The sequence below is a fragment of the Carettochelys insculpta genome, chromosome 7, assembly GCF_033958435.1.
Source record: "Carettochelys insculpta isolate YL-2023 chromosome 7, ASM3395843v1, whole genome shotgun sequence".
In the NCBI taxonomy this organism is placed as follows: Eukaryota; Metazoa; Chordata; order Testudines; family Carettochelyidae; genus Carettochelys; species Carettochelys insculpta.
In genome coordinates, this window is record NC_134143.1 from 71,088,807 (window position 1) to 71,110,417 (window position 21,611).

General features: G+C 45.5%; 1 protein-coding gene across 3 annotated transcripts in view; it reads right to left on the reverse strand.

The window, feature by feature from the left end:
- NEURL1 (neuralized E3 ubiquitin protein ligase 1) overlaps positions 1 to 21,611 on the reverse strand; it is a 143,025-nt gene that overhangs the window by 13,007 nt on the left and 108,407 nt on the right. For all 3 annotated transcript variants that reach the window (XM_074999900.1, XM_074999899.1, XM_074999901.1), the window contains exon 4: positions 8,833 to 9,513. In XM_074999900.1, the coding sequence (XP_074856001.1) occupies positions 8,833 to 9,513 (681 nt within the window). The remainder of the gene's footprint in view (positions 1 to 8,832; positions 9,514 to 21,611) is intronic.

Below are 21,611 nucleotides of genomic sequence, written 5' to 3' on the forward strand. Positions count from 1 at the left end.
ATCTTGAACATTTTAAAATTGTTAGACATATACCAGAAACCCGAAGAAATGCTTCCAAATGGATTCTGCTAAAGCAATAAAGTGCCATTTGCCCCACGGTTCACCAGGACTTCAGGCAGTTAAGTGCCATAGAACGCAGGGCTGTTAAATCTGTTATCTCTTTAATGAGGCCATTTTCCATAGACAAAATCAAAAACATGGGCCATAAAACTTACTGGGGCACTCCCTAAGTGAATGCTTGTTAAAGGAGGAGACCCATTATAAGCATTTTTGTACAATAATGTTATGCATTTAGCAAGCCTCTGTTCTAGTCTATTTGTTTTAACCCATTGGATGCTGGCAGTTTTCAAACAGCCAGGAAAAATGCAAGACTCAAACAGGCAGATTCCAAAAGGCAGAGCCCGGAAGTAATGTACTGACTGCTTCTATTATCATGCTGCCCTACATACGAACATAAGAATGACAAAATGGTGAGAGAGCAGAGGCAGAACCAGCAGCAGTGCTATAATGACCATTTCCACAGGAAGGTGGGATGGGCAGTTGTCTAACCATAGAGAGATTGTAGGGAATACAGGCTTAGCTTCACAGCCCCTGCAGCATCACAGCTGCCCTGAAAGGCCCGCAGGAAAGGGGGATGACAACCTGTGAGCAGATAGATGCTTAAGATGTGTAGGCCCCTCAGTATATAGGAGCCTCTGACTGTTACTGTGGGCTGCAATCTGGCTCTAGGGACTACAACTCCATGAGGCTTTGGGAAGGAAATGGGGTATTTTGGCTAGGCTGGAAGATGATAATGGTGGGCTCCTATTGCTGGAGAATTAAGGCTGATTGAACAGACTGCTTGAAGGCAAGCATGAAGTTTTCTCCCTGCCAGGAATTGCTTTGAGGAGCTGCAGCCTGCTAATGACAGACCCTGCAGGGAAGGAACTTGATCTGTGTCTCTTAAAGTGCTGCAGAGGCCAGCTCCAGCTCAGGGGCCTTGTCTTCTTGTTGCTTTTCCTGGACTGACACACAGCACTCTCACCAAGCTGTCTGCAATCCAGTGAACACCAGGCGCATGCCAACGGAAGCAAGTAACTGGAAGTGGGATAACTGAAGTGTGTACACTCGAGGGTGGGAGACTTGAGGGCAATGCACATGCCAGTTGTTTCATTCATTTCTGTGTATAGTGGTAATTGATTTCATTCATGTTTAGTCTGTAACCCTGTCTCCTTAAGTTATTAAGTAAAGGTGTGTTGATTCTAATGTGGTCTATTAGGTATCTACTATTTATAATTACTGTTTGGGAGTTACATCCAGATTATAACTGGAATAAGTATTCCTGGATGTTCCCAAGGCACACGATTAAGTGTGTAGGAGCCAACCAGGTGGAGACATCACCATTTTACAGAGCTTTAGAAATCAGGGGTGGAAAGGGGATTCCCAACTATCCCACATCACCACTGGGACACTCAGGACCTCCTTTACTATTGAACCCATCAGGCACATAGACACACAGCTGAGGGCTGCCTGCTCCCGAGTAACCCAGGGAGGAGAGAAAAGGAGTTACAGATCCATCAAGAAAATAGTGTCTGTTCTGATATGGCTACGGTCTGAAGAAGTGGGTCTGTCCCACGAAAGCTCACCTAATAAATTAGTTTGTTAGTCTTTAAAGTGCTACTTGACTGCTTTTTTGTTTTGATAGTATATACAAGAGCACGGCTCCCTCTCTGTTACTATTCCAGAAAATAGTGGTTAGGTCGGAGTCTCAGCCAGGGCGTGAGTTCAGTATCCATAAACCCAGCTGTGCTTTGTGGACCACAAGTGGTTTAGAGAAAGCTCCTCAATCACATGGCTGTCCACCGTGTTTCCAGCTGAAACAGAACCAAAGTGACAGAAAACAAAACAGGAAGCAAAACCGGACAGTGAGGGCAGCTTTATGAAAAGAGGAAAGGGAATTTCCACAGGTAAGCCACTGGCAGAGCTGCCAGTGTAACTTGGGTGGGCGCTTCATTTCCCTTCTCCAGTGCCTTAAAAAATGTAATTCTCGTAGAAAGGTAACTGGAGACCCAGATTTCAGTCTCTAGGATTTTCTGCAAGGATTACACATTCAAGTCCCAAAAGAATTAAAAAAAATAATATAATCAAATAACTATAAAATCTATGATGGAGAAACAAATAAACTAACTTTCGCAACATAACTATTTTGTGAATCCACAGATATATCTTGAGAGTTACAATAAACAAAAAGGGAAACAAAAGTAAAAATTAACAGTTCAGTCCACACCAAACAGTCAGCAGAAACAGAGATCCCAAAAGCTTGGGTTTAGTTCCCCTAAGTCTCAGTTAGTGCCTTTGATCACTAAATCTGTACAATCTGCTGAGTCTGAACCATCTTCCCTCCACTTGCTTGTATGAATCTTCGGTTGGGATCCCTGTAGATTTGCCTCCACTGCGGATCACTGCCAGACATCAGCTAACAGATCTAACTGAGCGACTGGTTAGTCACAAGTACACAGGTTAAAGGAAAACCTGTTACAAGAAAAGGCAAAAACTGAGAGTAACAGCTAGAGATGACTCGTTCCCCATTACTCCATTCACGCTGCCCATGTTCCCTGGTGGAAGATTAACAACATCACTACCTGCTGCTTCTGGGTGAAGGATCAGCCTGCTTTCTGCTCCTGATCTCAGCTTCTCCCTGCTGCTGTCTCTCATGGATTCTGACCCCAGCAAGAGACACAGAGCCTATTGGAGCAGACCCCCATAACTACCGTGCCCAATTCCCAAAACTTCTGTGTGTGGAGTGCTAACTGCCTGGCAACAATGACCCAGACACAACTCCCTCCTACTCCCCTGCAGGGGTCTCTGAAAGAGAGGTCTCCCTGTTAGCTACATGGGTTACACCAGCAGGCTCTTACTCCATTGCAAATGGGAGGAATTGAGGGCACATGGAACGTGTGGACCACACACAGAAAAAGGTTGGGACCCCCACCATAACTTATTCAGTTTCTGGCTTCTCTTCTGACAGTGCCAATAAGAGGCCTGGTTAGTGCCAGTTATGATTATGTTTGTGTCAGGAAACTCAAACAGCCAACTAATAACTGGCATGAATGCAAACTCTCCCTTGCCACCGAGCATCTGCCAGATTAAAACAATCTTTAGACACTAATAGTCTATGCCAGTTTTAAATTGATGATGTGACAGCTCCTATGCTATTATCACTGTCATCCAGTCCTGCACACTGCCGCTTTCACCCTTATATTAATGAAGTAGCTGCTTGTTGGCTTTTTAATTAGCAGCAAGGAAACTTTGTTCCCGCTGCAAAGTTTACTTCTCCAGGGATGCTCAAAAACAATATGTTGCACGGAAGTGATTCATTGTGAGACACAACAAAGTTTAAAAAAAATAAAATAAAAAAAAGGTACCACCACTTGGCTTCCCAGTGAGTTTCCACAGAGACTTATTGCAGCTTATGCTCCCCCAGACATGACTCATAACTTCCAAAAGCTTCCGAAGTCAATCAATTTTACCTCCTAAAATTAATTAAAATGTAAAAAGCAGCCCCATATATTCAGCCTGGCTCACTTTCATCTTTCAGGGTTCTCAATAAACTATTGCCTGATCCAAGATACTTACAAACAAAAGCTGGAAACTCTAAATCACTCTTGTAATACACTGGTCATGTCCACTTTGTAAGAACATTAAACCTGAAACAATGAAGTTGCTTAGTGAATGATTTCAGTTCCAGGTTGTTTTAGATGCACTATGGACTGTTTCTTTCTCTTTTAAGTCTCTCTCACAATTGAAGCACAATTGAAGCACTTTCTCTGTTATGACTCTTTCTTGGGTTGGGGTGAGGGTAGAAAGGGGAACCTACAACATCAGCCTCCATATATGGTATGCAAAGTGTGTGTTTCTTTTTCACCTAGCTACTCAGGCTCCTAGCAATCAGTGGTAACATTCTAGTCTTCTGTTTTCAATGCCTCCCTTATACACAAAGGAGTCATAGAATTTAAAATCACAAAAGACTATTGTGATCATCTAGGTTAGACTCCTGCATAGGGTGACCATCCATCCTGTATTGGGCAGGACGGTCCCATATTTGGGATGCCAGAAAGGCATCCCGACTTATGTTTTAAAAGGGACTCATTGTCCCATATTCGGGGTATCCCCCTCACCCCACACTTTACTTCCCTGAGCCTCTGGGAAGCAGGGGAGCATGGGCAGCTGCTGCTTCCCCAGGGCTCTGTGGGAGGACCAGCAGCTGCCACTTTTCCCGGGACTCCCGGGGAGCAGCAGCAGCTGCCGCCGGCTCCTCGGCACTTGGCGGAGATGCCCCTCCCCCCCATAGCTCCCTGTCCCATATTTGGGACAGGGAGATATGGTCGCCCTACTCCTGCACAACATAATCCAGAAAGTTTCATGCACTGAGTTCAATAATTTGTGATTGAACTAGAGCAAATCTTTGAAGAAGAATCCATCACGTCTCTGATAATCCAAGGGCTAATTAGCCTTACTTCTGAATTTTATTAGCTTCACCTTCCAACCACGGGATTGTCTTATGACTTTGCTACTTTAGCAAGCCTGTGCCGTCAGGAATCTCTTCACACATAAGTCGAGCGGGGGGAGGGGGGCACTAGCTCCACCCCCAGGGAGCCGCCAGGGCTGGGGAATTGCCAGCATTAAGAGGCATGGGAGCTGGCAGAGCGCAGCGCTCCACCAGCTCTGGCCACATGGAGCTAATGGGGCTGGGGGCAATCCACAGCCACTTTGCCACTGGGAGCCAGCAGGGCGGTGCAACACTCTGCTGCTGGCTCCAGCCCCTGGCTCTCCCAGCTGGGGGGAAGCCATGCCACTGCACTGGTCCACCCCTGGCTTCCCCAGCTGGGGGAAGCCAGAGAGCAGCCATACCACCATGCCGTTCTGCCCCCCGCAGCTCATCATCTGAGAGAAGCCGGCGGGGGGGCAGCTGTGCCACCACACCTGTCCAGTCCCCAGCTCCCCCAGCTGGGAAAAGACAGGGGGCCAGCCATGCCACCACACCTGTCTGGTCCCCAGCTCCCCCAGCTCCCCCAGCTCTGGGAAGAAAGGCGCTCCAGAGCCCAGGGAACTGCTGGGCATGGGGATATCCCTGGCAGCAACAGGGCTGAGAGCCAACCAAGCACAGCTCTTTTGCTGCCAGGGACTCCCCCAGCCAGTGGTTCTCTGGGCTCTGGAGTGCCTAGCTCCGCTAGCTCCAGCCGACTCCCAGCAATGAATTTGACTCGCATTAATGCAAGGAATGCACAAGTCAAGTTCATGCAAATTGGGGGATTACTGTACTTTTAAGACTGTGAGCCTGATGCCTTCTGCACCTCAGCTTTGAAGACAGAGCTCCTCATATCTCCCTTGCACATCCCTGCAAAACTCTCACTCAACTGCAGTGGTGCTCAGAGTTTTATTTATTTTCTCCTTGCTTGAAAGACTACTTGGAGTAGATGATAAAAGAGAAACTGGTTTCCACCTCTTACTTTTTCTGTTTTATTGCTTCTCCAAGAATGAAGTTAGTGCTAGTGAATTGTACTGGACTGATAAAGACTGAAGACATCACCCTGGTTTACTGCACAAATCCCAGCAATGTCCTGTCTCAGGCCTTGATCATATAATGAGCTCTGCACAGATGCAGAGGTTTACCCATATGGAACTGCTTCTATGATGCTACTGTACGTCTCTCTCCTTAGCCCCGGAGAGAACTCTGATGTCTCTGATATTGGTGGGGCAGCTTCTGTTGGTAAATGTTGACTCTATAATGGCAGGCATTACAGGCCTCCAGACAGTCATTAGACAGCAATGACTTTCATTTGGTATCATCCTGGGTCACAGACTAGAGTCCGGGTGATCAAGAAGTGAAAAGCCCAGTATCAAATGATCAGTCTCCTGAGCCACACAGTCCCCTGATTCACCTTTCTTAAGCCTCCTAACTGTGCAATGGCATCGCCAAAGGCCAAGAACAATTTTATCTGTTTTGCCAAAAAGGAGGAAGGCTGTACATGAGAACAAAACACCTTCATTTTAAGTTCCTGGCTTTTGAGGTTAATATCACAGTTCCTTTAATGCGGCATGGTGGTGCTTTACTTATTTTTACAAGGCCTTGAGGGATTCCCCAAGGAAGAGATTGACATCCGCTTTACACTACATGATGCACTAGAATAAGCAAGCCTAATGGTGCCTGTTGCACTATTTCTGTCATCATTTATTGTTGTAATAGAGCTTTTGCGTATTTCCCATTCGCTGCCAAAGAGGATGGATATAAATCACAGTTGTTCTCCTCTGATATAGCCTAATCTGAAATACTATGACAAAATGTGTCCTGAAAATTAATTCTGTTTGCATTCTGAAAGTGTATCTGTCTCTAAATATGAGATTGCCTTATATTGTTGGTAGGGTTCTTTGTTTTTTGCAATAACCACAAAGTTATTATGGGAAGTGAAGCAATCAAATTACTATACTGTAAGCAGTTATTCTTCAGATTCACTATGGCATCATAGAAGTTAAAGACAGGAATACTCTATTAGGTCATCTAGTCTCTCCTCATTCCTGGAAATGATTGATCCACATGACTGATCCCGTAACTATATATCCTCTAGTACTGAGGAGAGCCTGATAATAGCTCTGAATAAACAACCCAGCTCTGTTAAAAACACAAAGCTGCAGAGCAACATGTATGGTTTAAAGTATGGCTTACAATGTAGGCAGTGTAAATGTCATAACATTTTATTGGCTGATGCTACTCACCGTCTAGTCAGCATTACAACAGATGCACCAGCAGAGGGATCCTTATCCTTCCTTTGGGGACATTAGATTAAATCCAGCAACTCCCTTCACTAACACTCCAGTTTAAAAAAATTCTCTCTTATCCTCTTACACTCAAGTTCAGGAGACACTTACCTTGTGCATTCAGGATACAGTTGGCTGACCAGATGATTTGGTATAAAAGTAAACTGTGGCATCATAGCAACCTGGCGTTCTATCCTTTCCTGTGCCTATGAGCCTAGGTGGTACCAAGGATGCCTTCCTTCTCAAGTATAATATCACTTCCTCCTCACCAGTTCCCGCCATCCCCACGTGCAGAACTGTTTGGCTTGATTTAGCATTATCAGAATGAAGTGCTAGTTGAAAACAAAGCTAACCAGGGGCTCTCTGTGCCACACAAAGGAAATGCAATCACATTGGATCCCAGTAGCTAGTCTCTTTCATTCCTAATCTTCTTCTATGAAAGATGAACATTGGATAAAGCAATAAATGATAGTGTCACATATGTTATGCTTGAGCACTTTAATTACTGCAGGATGGTACTAATAAAAATTATGCCTAGGGTTCATAAGTCCCAAACAGATCATTTAAGAACAGGAGAATGGCCATACTGGGTCAGATTAAAGGTCCATCTAGCCTAGTGTCCTGTCTTCCAACAGTGGCCAGTGCCAGATGCCCCAGAGGTAATGAAGAGAACAGGTATTCATTGAGTGATACCCCTCCTATCATCCATTTCCAGACTGACAAACAGAGGCTAGGGACACGATTCCTACCCATCCTAACTAATAGCCATCAATGGACCTAGCCCTTCTGAATTTACCTAGTTCTTTTTCGAACCCTGTTAAAGTCCTGGCCTTCACACCATTCTCTGGCAAGGAGTTCCACAAGGTGATCTGTGAGGAGCTTCAAAAAGATCTCACAAAACTAAGGGACTGGGCTACAAAATGGCAAATGAAATTTAATGTTTATAAACATAAAATAATGCAGATTGGAAAAGATAATCCCAACTATACATACAAAATGATGGGGAATAATTTAGCTATAACCACTCAAGAGAGAGATCTTGGAGTCATTGTGGATAGTTCTCTGAAAACATCTGTTCAATGTGCAGCAGCAGTAAAAAAGCAAACAGAATGTTAGGAATCATTAAAAAGGGATAGAAAATAAGAGAGAATATCTTATTGCCTCTATCTAAATCCATGGTACACCTATATCTTGAATGCTGCATACAGATGGCTGGGTGGGAATGCCGTCCCTAGCCTCTGTTAGATGTTGGAAATGGATGACAGGAGACGGATCACTTGATGATTACCTGTTCTCTTCACTGCCTCTGGGGTACCTGGCACTGGCCACCATCGGAGGAGAGAATACTGGGCTAGATGGACATTTGGTCTGACTCAGTCTGGCTGTTCTTATATTCTTACATTTTTATGTGCACTTTCTTTCTAGCACCTTTCCAGTTAAAAGAACACTGTTGAGATAAAAACAATCTATTTTAAGATCACTTACCTGCATCACTTATGCTAGCATAATTAGACCAGAACAGGTTGTAAACATTTCATTGATTCTTCATTGTTTGTTGGCTTTCTGCCTTGCGCTCAGATGGGACTATGTAACATTTACAACAGTTCATGTCACTGTTGCTTCTTTGCATAATCTAACATGAGGACTTTCTTTGGTCTTGTGGTTAATGCATGGTAGAAGGTTCTGGAATAGATTTTCTCTGTGACCCAGGGCAAACCATGGCACCTCATTTTCCCCATATGCAAAACAATTACACTTCCTTCTTTCACTAGGAAATTAAGATGATGAATTTGCTTGTATTTGCATAGAGTTTGGAGGCTCTTACTTGGAAAGTGCTACAGAAATGCAAAGTACAGTATTCTAACCCAGTATTCTTGGGTGCAGATCCACAGTGCCAGAGAGTCATTTGATATAAATCTTTTTGGGTGTGTGGCCTAAAGTAAGCTGATCACCTAATATTTTAATTCAATTCCCCTCACACACAAAGCAGACTCCCCTAATATTTGTAATGTGAAATTTTAAAATAGAGAATCATACCCAATACTCGAATTTGCATAACTGCTCCATGTAAACCAAAGAACATCCAGAGAGGCTGGGAACAGTCCACGCAGACCTGCATGCCAGCGCTGGCTCCGTTGTGACTCAAATGAAGTTCACCTTCTGAATTCACCACAAATCCCAAGATGTCTCCACTCTGGAGGGGCACCAGCACTCTGCAGACTGCCCAGAATTCTTTCCTATCAACCAATGACTCTGGGTTATAAGGAAGGTCACTGGGCCTCAGGGTACTTGGGTCACAAGAGGTCACTCCATAAGACAATGTGCCGGAACGGGAGGCATTTGATTTGTTAATTTTGACAAAAATTGTTTCATTGATTCTGAGGGATCTGCTGGTAAAAACCAAAGTCCTCTCATCCCGGGCATGTTCCAGCCTGGCCACAGTTTGGTCATCCAGGATTTTAATATGGGCTCCCCTGAGCTGGTGGAAGCGGAGGTCGCTTTCAAGCTGGGCTGGGAAGAGATGAGAATGCTGAGAGTTGAGGGAATTCTGAGGGATAGGGCACATGGTGGCCAGCACATGGAAGTTCTCTTCCTGCAGGTTGAGGTCGCAGAGGCTCACAGAGAGCCGGGTGTCCTCCGTCTCCCTGCGCAGTGAGGGCCGGCGAATTGCAGTGAAAGATCTCGGACGCAGGCAATCGGGAGGAATAATTTCACTGTCTGTGAAATCAAATGAGAGAGAGAGAGAGAGAGAGAGAAAGAGAGAAAGGGAGAGGGAGAGAGAGAAGGATAACTCAAGAAATTATAAAAATATCAGGACTGTAGGACTCGCTTTGGGTTTGATTGATTCATTAAAGGGCAAAGCAGAGAGCTTCTGGCTCCAATAAATTTTCTTTTACAAAAACAACAAAAGAGCATAAAATAAAATATTTGTGCAATTGTATGCAAGTCCTGTGCTCCTCCCACAGTACCAACCACCATAATCTCTATAAAGCTCATCACAGGCAGACTCAGTGAATACAAAAAATTGATTGAGGGAATTAAATCCCAGGGCAGGGGAAACAGAGGGTAAACAACTAAGATACACCATGAACTTATTGATTGACAGCTATAGGGGCTCTGAGCTTGTCTATATCTATAGTCACTTTCTACAAGGAGCATGATGAACTGAATAACTAAGCAGATATTTGGATTTTAAGATAATCTTGTAAATTTCAGTACTATTTGTTATTTGTTACAGTTTGAAATTTAATTAATATTTCTAGTGATAATCAATCACCAGCTTACCAGTGTTTGCAGAAAGCCAGCACAGAAGCAGATAATATCACAGCCTAGGGATTTTCTATAAATACAGCACAATCGTTCATTATCTCCTGAACAAATAATTAAAAATCAAACCAGCAGATAAAGAAAAAAGACAGAAGATGCACACACTTCCAATTGTAACAGAAGAAAAATAATCCACATGATCCCTTCTGTTATGTCTCTTCTGATGCTTCGATTTCTCTGCTAAACTATTCAACCACCTGGCTTTAATACCTAAATCACTTCTCTTTCACCCCATCTGAGTATGTGTTCAGCATTTATCAAAAATAATCAGAAGGTTTTTTGTTTTAAACTTCAATTATAGCATCAGGAGCCACACAGAAGTCCTTAAAGAACCACAGGTTGCAGACCACTGATGGATGTCTGTCTAACCTGCTCTTAAATATCTCCAGTGATGGAGATTCCACAGACTCACAAGGTAATTTATTTCAGTGTTTAATCACCCTGACAGTTAGAAAGCTTTTCCTAACGTCCAGCCTAAACCTCCCTTGCTGCAGTTTAAGCCCATTGCTCCTTGTCCTATCCTCAGAGACCAAGGAGAACAATTTTTCTCCCTCCTCCTTGTGCCCTCTTTTAGGTATTTGAAAACCCCTATCACGTCCCCTCTAAGTCTTCTCTTTTCTAAATTAAACCAGTCCAGTTCTTTCAGTCTTCCCTCATTGTTCATGCTCTCTAGACCTTTAATCGTTCATCTTGCTCTTCTCTGGACCTTCTCCAAATCTTTCTTGATATGTGGTGCCCACGAGGCTATCATCATCAGTGGCAGTTTCTTGGAATAGCAGCTGCACTCCTCAGCTTTCACCATGCAGGACAACAGGTGGAAGGCAAGGGAAAGCTCCCATGTACACACCCTCCTACCCTTCCCACTTGCACATGGCCTCTGTCACCTAAGCAAGGGAAACAAGATTTAGTCCCAAAATAGCCCATTGTTGGCATGCGGGGAGGACACAGAGCGACTGCAAGGCAGAATGCAACAACTCCAGACTCCAGTTTAGAACAGGAAGCAAACCCAGTAGTAAGTGAAGTCAGAGGAAGAATGTAGGTGAGCAGACAGCAATGAACATGTGATTAGTCAGAGCTTCAGAGTGAACACTCTCTTCTTGTTAAACTTCTCTCTAGGGTTAATTGTTTTACAACAGCCCGTGGCCAGGTCTTTCTGTCAGCTGGAAGATGGTACCCACCTAATACCGCTGCAAAATACTGGTTCAGTACTGACTCACCAAGGAGAAATGCCATTTCTATCAGACCACAAAAGTCAGCAGTCATGTAGCACTTTAAAGACTAACAAAATAATGTATTAGGTAATGAGCTTTTGTCGGACAGACCCACTTCTTCAGATTAAACCTCATAAAGTATTTTGTTAGTCTTTAAAATGCTACATGACTGCTGATTTGTTTTGTTAGAATACAGACTAACACAGCTCTCTCTCTGTTACTAGACCACAGAAAGCACATTCTGCAATGCAGAGCATTTTCACTAGTAATCACATATGCTGAGGTGAGCAAATTTTTTACATCGGGCCCCCTTTTCAGTCCTGCAATTAGCCGGGGGCCCCCAATCTGTGGGAGGACCACAGGAAGAGATGCAGAGGGTGCCCAGGAAGGGGGTGGGATGCTCAGCAAACAGATAAAGGGGAGCTCCAGAGGGTGCCCCAAGGGGATAGGGGTGCTTGGGGGAGGACCCCAGGAGGGTATGTGGAGGACTCAAGGGGTGCTTCAAAGGGGGAGTGGTGCTCGGGGGGGATGTCTCAAAGGGGGAACCCAGGGGGCTCCGCTCTATCACCACTTCCACCTCATAGGTATTGCCCTTGCTGAGCTGCTAGCCATGGAACTTGGTGCTGCTGTAGAGCAGGGCGGTGGTGATCCCAGGCTTCATTATGTTGATGGGCAAAGGTGGCACCAGGCCGCTGTAGAGCAGGGAGGTGGTGACATGGGCTGTGGGGACCAATGTGGCTGCCTTACCGAGCCTGAAACTCGATGGCTCTTCCTGCCACTTAGCTCAAGGCCTCTGAACATTCTGATTGGCCCACTGGCAGGGGACCACCATTCCCATTGGTCACTGCTTTCCCTTGGCAATAGCAGTGATGGAGGCCACAGGGGAGAAAGCAAAAGGCCTTGGGAGGCAGTGGAAGCTGTGGGGTGTGTGTGAATGATTGCACTGAGCCCCCCCACTTACAAAATGCCGCACCCCTCTGGGCGGGGGCACAGACCCACTTTGTGCACCCCTGTCTCATGTCATCTCAACCCCACTAATTTTTGGGCATCTGACAAGATCACACCCACAGGTCCTTTGGCTGCAGCATAACCTCTTTGGTTTGCTTACAGTGAATTGCTCCTGTCTCCTCTTTAAAAAATCTGCTATTTCCAAAGAATGTTGGAATATTCAAAATTAAAAACAGACCATCTCTTTGTATCACATAATTGATCATCTTCATTCCAGAGAACAAACAAAGCCCATGCCCAAGCACTTAATGAAGGAAAAGGAAGCAGAACAGGAACTGATGTTACTGTGGATAATTTACAATGTGATTGCACTCATGCTTTGTAATATACAGGCTAATGCTCATGTCATCACTGGCCCTGGAGGATGGAATCAGTCTTCTGTCCCTCTGCTGGGTTGGAAAGCCACAAAGGAGAAAAAATGAATACTGGCAGCTGACGCAGATTCTTCTGCGTAGGTGAACTGGTAGAGACCTTTGTGCATAGAAACAGAAGGTCCTCTAAATTTCATTCCCCTGAACCACACAAGTGCAGCCTAGCTGACAACTGTGATGTGTGGGTAGCTCGCAGCCAAGTTTTCAAAAGGCTTATTTTCCACAAGGATGCTTCATGTTTCCCTTCAGCTGCGGGACAAAAAATGGAACGGAGGTTTCAGGAGAAAGACTGTCTTGTGGCTGAGACACTGGACAGAGCAAGCCAACCTGCATGCTATACCAAACTGTTATAAACTTAACTTGTTTTGGGGCAGGCAGTTCAACCTCGCAGGGGTTCAGTTTGCACATATAATGTGACCTATCTGTGCAACGGCCATAGCACTTCTCAGCCCCCATGAGGCAGCTTATGAAGGTTAATTCATTAACATTTGTAAAGAGTGTTGGATGGAAGGTTTATAGGAGACGTAAGTATTATTAATACATATAAGGGATTTGTGAGCATCTAGAAGGGTGGATCTTTTAGGGATGCCGGCCTGATCCCACAGCTCTGATTTGGATAAATCAAAAGTGAAGAAGATTTTTTTAAAAAAGAGTCCCAGTGTAAAGAAATTAAAATACTGAAATTCATCCTGCGTGAATGTAGGCAATTTGTTGACATGAAGCATGGAGCACTATTTATGCAGAATAATACATCAGCTACAGAGAGGAATGAAAGAAGAAAAAAGAGAACACAGCATGTTCTGTTGCCAGCAGATTCCCAAGCAGGAGTTTTCTTGCTTCAGTGCAGCTTCATTTCTCACTCCGGTAGTACAAAACAAGCTGCGAGTAAAAGATCAGTCCATAATCCAGACTTGTTTCTCTGCTACAGTCAACCTCTAGTGTGACTATTAAGAACATTTAAAACAGACCATTATTAATTTCAAAAATATTTTTGCGTGTGTGCGAGAGAGCGAGCGAGAGATTAAAATTCAATTGGTCCACACGATGAAATTCTGAAGCATGAGGCAGAGGCACCACCACTGTTCACCTCAGTATATTGTTCTGACAGGTCCATCAGTGGAGCAGGAGGGGGACAAAAGGGCAGTTGTTCTGAGCTCCAGCAATTCAAAAGGGTCCAATGTTCCTGGCCACCGCTACTGCAGCAGTGGCAGCTGCTGGAGTCCCAGGCTCTTTAAATCGCTGCTGGCGCCCCGCCGGCATACTGCAGGTAGCTTCCACAGGCATGGTGCAGGATTTTTCCTCCCTTCCCACCCCCAGCCTTGGCCTGGCAAGGCTGTCGGCCTGGCTGTGCCCCAGTCAGGATGAAATTTCTCATTTCCGAAGATATTGTTTTACTCTCACCCTCAAGTATCCTGAAGACTTCTCCCAACCATGGAGCTTTATTCAGGAATCCTTCAGAGTTTTGCCAGAGAAAAGCTGAGGTAAAAAGTGACCAAGGAATTCAGGGTTTGACCCCCTACACATTTAAGTGTGTCACCCGCTGCTGAAACTTTCTCAGTTATGATGATGGAGATGGGACTGCTCAGTAATGTCTCTAACAGATACCACCATTGGTACTATTGTAGGAAGTGACTGCTGTGTACTAAATGAAAGGATTTTCCAGTAAGTGCCATTTTTCCAGGCAGAGAATCTGGAGCATTCTAGGGTTGGCTTTGTTTTGGTTTTGTTTGTTTTGTTTTGTTAATCTGTAGGGTCACTGAAATCCCCTTTTTTCTTTCCTAGGGGATAATGGTCAGTTACGTGACTGATAAGGGAGCTGGGAACATGGACAGGAAGAGTTTTAATTGCTGCATGTGCTTTCCCTTTAAGAGTTTCAGAGAATACAGCTTCACACAGAATGCCAACTGCTTAGCATGTGATACCCTCCCCAGGCAAGTGGCTTCAAAGGGTTCCTGCTTCCAATTCAGATGGTTTGAAAGGAAAATCCCCAAGGTTCTGGGCTGCCTCTAGCTTAATTTAATAAAACTTTAAACCCAGGAGTTGACTGGGGAAAGCGGAGGGGTTATTAGAATCCTCGTTCCAGGCCCTGCGCTGCCTACATCTCTCCCTTGGTTTCGATCTCCACCCCCTCCTCCTAGGCCCACTGATAGCAGAGGGGGCAATGGGGGTGGCTGCCCCCTGGCCTGGCATTTCAAAGGGGCCCAGAGTGCCAGCTGCCTACCCTGCTATTTTGGCAGATGCGGTGGCCGGATTGCCGGGCCCCATTGAAATGCCATGTCAGCATTGCTCTGGCTGCGTGCAACTGTGAGGGAGTGAGGGGCAGCACCGCAACCCAGGTGGGCTGAGAGCTGACTGCTCTTCGTCCCGCCCCTTCCACATTTGGCCCCATCCCTTCTGCACTTGGCCCCGCCCCTTCTGGGAGCACAGAACCAGGCCCCTTTCCCACCTTGCCCCGAGCTAGGCAGCAGCTGTCAGTGCCTCTGCCTCCTCCTCAGTGATTTGCCAGCTCCTGATATTTTTCATTCTGTCAGCTGTGACCCAAGAGGCTCCCTGGTCCAGCATGATACCCTATTTCACTCTCCTTCGTCAAGCCCCTCCTAAGAATGATCTTCTCTGAGCCAGTCCTCCATCACTACTCATTCCTTCAGCTACCACCAAACATCCCTCTTCAAAGGTATAGGGGGAATGTCGTATCTTAGCTACCCCTGCATGCTGACTCCTGGAAAATGTTGACTGCCAAAGGATACCTCCTCTACATGCATATACAGAGACGTGCACTTACAACCATGGAACAAATTATAATCTAGAGCACTAATAACCTGTAGCTACAAGACCCAAAGGGCACACATTATTGTCAGCATTTATAACATATTGACTGTTTTAGCCATTCACCCTCTCCATTGTTGCTGTATTGTCTATTGCTTACCAAAGACCTTGGTCCTCTAAGATGAGGGGCATCTCCAACTCCAAGTGACTTACTGCAGCACACTGGAATCAACCCACAACATCACATGCTTCACCTTCAAGCTCTGGGGCACAGGGACATTCTGCCGATTTGTCTGGAAAACACTGTGCACAGCTATGGTGCGAACAATAATAGATGATCACAGTAAATGATCTGCCAATGTGTGTATATTGTGAAAAGGATCAATAAAGGATCTAATATGAACAAAGGACATTCAAGTATTAAGACTGGAACCGGGTGAAAAGCACGCTCTCTTAACCTGGAGATCTTCAATGATCTAAAAACCAAAAGAGTCCTCTGGAAAATGGAAACTAGATCAAATGACAAAGGATGAATATAAACAAATAACACGAGTACGTACGGTGAAAATGAGAAAGGCCAAGGCACAACATGAACTCAATCTAGCTAAAGGATAACAAGAAAACATGTTACAAATACATTAGAAGCAAGAGGAAGACCAAGGACAGGGCGGGGCCATTACTCAAAGAAGATGGAAAAACAATAACAGAAAATGTAGAAATGGCAGAAGTATTTCAAGATATTTTTGTTTCAATTTTCACCAAGAAGGTTGGTAAAAATTGGAAGCCTAACATACTAAATGCCAGCGAATGTGGGGTAGGATCAGAAGCTAAAATAGGGAATGACTAAGCTAAAAATTACTTAGACAAGGTGAATGTCAGGTCCCAAGAATCTGATGAAATGCAGACTAGACAAGGAGCTGACTGGGGAGATATCTGAGTCATTAGCTATTATTTTTGAAAGGTCATGGGAGACAGGAAAGATACCAGAAGACAGGAAAAGGGCAAATACAATGCCCATCTGTAAAAAAGGGAAGTAAGGACAACCCAGGGAATTAAAGGCCAGCCAACTTAACTTCTGCTCCTAATGAAGCAAATAATTAAGTAATCAATTTACAAACATCTAAAATATAAGGTGATAAGTAATAGGATGGTTTTATCAAGAACATAACATGTCAAACCAAGGTAAAAAACCTTGTGATGACAGGGGAAGCAGTAGGTATGGTATATCTAGACTTTAGCGAGGCCTTTCACACTGTCTCATAAGCAAACTACAGAAATACAACCTAAATGGAGCTACTATAAGGAGGGTGCACAACTGGCTGGATAACTGCATAACCACTGCAGCCCACAAACTCACCTTTGCTCCTTAGCGTTCTTTGCCCTTCCTGGGCCTAGGGCATACTTCAGTGGGGTCCCCTCTCCCACTTCCCAGCCCAAAAGTGAGAGTCTAGCTCATGCATGGGGCTGATCAGGGAGCCCCAGCCACCCCAGTAATGACAGAAGGAGGTTGGCCCTGCCACACCAGGGTTGCTAACAATGGCAGCCCTTGCTGTACCTGGAGCGGCTGACAATTTCTGAGTGAGGCTTAGAAACTGCAACTCTTGCAATTAGTTTGTGAGAGTTGGCATGTCCAAGTCTGTAACAGTCACGCTTCTTTTCTCTCACCTCCAGCAGTCCTTTCTGTTTAGGTCATTGGCTCTTTGGGGCAAAGACTGTATCTTACGAGGTAAGTGTATAGTCCCTATCAATGCGGCCCTAAGCTCTGGCAGTATTTAGGCAGGAGCTAGATTGTACCAGCTCTAGGAGACGAGGAAATTTATCTTACATTTAAAGCTGACAGAACTACATTGTGAATGAATTTGTCCATTGACTAATCTGTTTCTATTCTCACAGGGAAGAGAAAAAGTGCATGCTTTATTTAAAATGGCATGTTAGCATTGTTACAATAAAGTCATCAACGGTATGACTATAACTAGGTCTTCACATAAATAAAGATTTTGACTTTTGTGTCTCTTGTCTGGTGCAGTAAGGGAGTGATGGCAGGTCAGAAATTAGTACAGGAAGTTTGACTTTTCAGCCTGTTCTTACGGGAAAATATATTGAGATGAGTTGAGTTTCTCTGTATATAGCAGAGAAAGCTTTAAATGTGAGTCATTCCCATGTGGAATTTTATCCAATTGCCTCCCACTTCTACAATAATGCTCCCAAAGTGGCTTCTTTGTAAGAACTGAGAAGATGCACTCTGGCGCCTGACTGTTTATGAGATGTAAACACAGTGGAGTGCCCCCAGGTCTTATAAATTCGAGATTTAAAGGTAAAAGAAAAAATAAAACAAAACTAGGCAAAGCATCACAGTCTGAGCATGTGCATTTGGTGTCTCTGGGTTTCCACAGAGACATGATAATGCAAAAAGTCAGCTGTCTGCTCTTCAGACCTCACATAGAGAACACAAGTTTTCTGAAAGCAAATACAATTTTTTTTTTTTTAGAAAGTATGTCTAGGTTGATGCATTGCCAAAAAGTAAAAGCGCTCCTAACATTCTTCGTGAGCTGGGCTTTGTCTCTTGACTACTACAAGCAATGTTTTCCTTTAATTTCTCTTTTGCTTGCCTCTTGAATTTTTCCACTTGGGTTTATTTTCAATAAGGGTGAGTTGCTTTTCTTGATTTTTTCCCAAATAGAATGAAAAGCTTTAAGAAATATATCACAGAACTAGAGATGGACCTGAACAAATTTCCGAGTACCCTGGGAAAACAGTAAACTATATCCTGACTTTGGTGATACAATGGGTAAATGAAAGTGCTGGAAAATCATTTGTTTAAGGTCAAACAAAAACATGTACTTTTTGACAGTATTTCCCTTTAAAACAAAGAGGCTGTGTCTACAATACAATAGTAAGTCCAAAGTTGCTTACTTCGAAGTACAACTTTGAAGTAAGCAACTTCAAAGTTGAGCATCTACACACACACTACTTCAAAGTTAAACTTCGAAGTAGGGCACTACTCCATTCCCGGGAAGAGAGTAAGGACTTTGAAGTTGGGCTCCCTACTTCAACATTAACTTCAAGGTAAGGGAAAATGTGCGTAGACTCCGTGCTGCTTACTTCAAAGTTAACTTCCTAGTGTAGATTCACCCAGGGAAAGTCAAAACAAAATAATTTAAAATAAAATCAAAACACTTCATTTAGAAAACATTAAACTTCTGACTGTTACAAACACTGGCTGAAAGGAATGGACAAGATCTGTGCTAGTTACAATACCCAAGAAAGGAGGTATGTTGGAGTGCAAGAACTACAGAACGATTGCCCTAACGAGTCATCTAGGTAAGGTGCTGATGATGATACTGACTGAGAGATTAAAAATGCAGATAGAAGAATATATAGCAGACAAGCAAGCAGGGTTCAAAAAAGATAGAAGTACCATACAGCAGATATTGGCACTAAGACTGATAGCTGAGAAAGCTCAACGAAAGAACAAAAATGTATACACTTGCTTGCCGAGATCATTCGGGCTCCTTCCCTCCTGGCTTTCTGCAAGACTTTGTGGATCAGCACTGTGGGAGGAAAAGCGTACAGCAGGGGGCCCCTCCAGGAGATCGCAAATGCGTCCCCCAGGGACCCCGTCCCAGTCCTGCCCTGGAGCAGAATCGTGGGCACTTCTTGTTGTGTTGAGTGGCAAACAGGTCTATCTGGGGAAAACCCCATGTGTGAAAAATCGGTCGTAGTAGATCGGGACGGATCTGCCACTCATGCGTGAGTGTGAAACGCCTGCTCAGCTGGTCTGCCTTCACATTGTGAGTGCCTGGTAAGTACGAGGCTTTCAAGATTATATTGTTGGCGATGCACCAGTTCCATAACCGGACTGCTTCCGCACATAAGGCACGGGACTGAGCTCCTCCTTGCCGATTTATATAAAACATGGTGGAGGTATTGTCTGTACTGATCCCGACTACTTTGCCTTGTATATGGTCTCGAAAGTGTCTGCAGGCGTTGAACACTGCTCTGAGCTCCAGTATATTTATGTGCAGTGACTGCTCCATGGAGGACCACAGCCCTTGAGTCACCTCTTTGCCCATGTGTGCTCCCCACCCTATGAGGGAGGCATCTGTAGTAAGAAAAACCAATATTTGTGGTTGGTGGAAGGGTACCCCTGTTAGCAAGTTCTTGGGGTTTACCCACCATTGCAGGGATTTGCGCACCTCTGCTGTGGGCGACACCACCCTGTGAACGGTGTGTGCTGCCGGTTTGTATACGCTCGCCAGCCAGTGCTGCATGCTGCGCATGTGTAACCTGGCGTTCTGTACTACGAACGTCGCTGCTGCCATGTGGCCCAGCAGCTGTAAGCACGTCAGGACCGGCACCGTAGGGCTGAAGGTGATGACTTGCACGAGGGAGCTGATGGCTCGAAAGCGAGTCTCTGGTAGATACACTCTCGCTGTAATAGAATTTATGCGTGCCCCTATGAACTCTATGTCCTGTGTGGGGTCTATCTTTGATTTTGCCAGATTGATAACCAGGCCGAGCGAAGAGAACGTGCCTGCTGTGACGCGTATCATGCGTAGTACCTCCTCCTTCGAGGCCCCTTTGAGTAGGCAGTCCTCCAGATACGGGAATATAAATACCCCCTGTCTGTGCAGGTAGGCTGACACCACTGCCAAGGTCTTGGTGAAGACTCTGGCGATTGTGATCATCCGAAAGCGTTGCTTGCGCAGGTACCGATTGAGGCCTCGAAGATCTAAGATGGGCCTCCAGCCTCCTGTCTTTTTCTCCGTGAGGAAGTACCTCGAGTAGAACCCTTTCCCTTGCAGTTGCTCCGGCACTCTTTCCACTGCCCCTATGAGCATGAGATGGTCTACCTCCTGCTTGAGCCTCGCTACGTGGGAGGCCTCCTGGAGGTGGGGCCTGGGTGGAGGTCGTGGCGGTGGGAGCGACTGGAAGGGGATGGCGTACCCCGTTGCTGTGATCTCCAGCACCCATTTGTCTGTGGTGATCCTTTGCCACTGGTCGTAGAATGGTCGGAGGCGATGGTGGAATAACCGCTTCGGATGACCTTGTGCGATGGTAGTGATGGCGCAGCCCTGGATCTGTGTGTCAAACTTGTGGCCTTTGGCCCTGCCCCGAGGACGCACGGCTCTGTTGGGAACGTCGCCTGGGAGTTCTGTACTGCTGGTGCTGTTGATGTCGCCCTTGCTCATAACCCCTGTGGTACTGGGGACGCTGTTGCTGGTACTGGTACCGTCTTTGTTGAGGGTAGTACTTTTTCTTTCTGTATGGAGGGGTGTAAATCCCCAGGGTCCTAAGTGTGGCTCTTGAATCTTTACTGGAATGAAGGACCGAGTCAGTTGATTCAGCAAACAGCTTCTGCGAGTCGAAGGGAAGATCAACTATCTTTGCCTGCAGATCCCTCGGTATACCCGAAGTCTGGAGCCAGGACTCCCTTCGCATCACCACTGCCGTAGCTGTGGAGCGTGCTGCTGTGTCCGCAACATCCAGGGCGATCTGAACTCCCGTCCTCGAGGCCGCGTAGCCTTCTTGCACGATGGCCTTGAGCACCAGTTTCTTGTCCTCTGGAAGCGAGTCCATGAGGGAGGTTAACCTATTGTAGTTGTCGAAATTATGGTTCGCTAGATGCACTGCGTAATTTGCCATTCGCAACAGTAGAGTGGAGGAGGAGTAGACCTTTCTGCCGAACAGCTCTAGCTTCTTGGCATCTTTGTCTGTTCCCCCTGTCTTGAATTGAGATGTCTTTGATCTTTGTTGCGACGACTCCACCACCAAGGAATTTGGTTGTGGGTGGCTGAACAGGAACTCCATGCCCTTCGCCAGCACAAAGTATTTCTTATCCGCTCTCTTGTGGACAGGCAGAATAGTCGCAGGGGTCTGCCATATCATAGTGGCGGACTCCAAGATTGCTTCGTCAAGTGGTATTGCTATTTTGGAGGAGGCCGGAGGTCTCAGATTTTTGAGGAGCTTATGGTGTTTCTCTTGCACCTCTGCTGTTTGGATGCCTTGCGTGAAGGCCACCCTCTTAAACAGCTCTTGAAACTGTTTGAGATCGTCCGGAGGATGGACGTCCCCCGGGGCCGTAGCCTCGTCCGGGGAGGAGAGCGAGGAACCACTGGGGTACGCCTCTCTG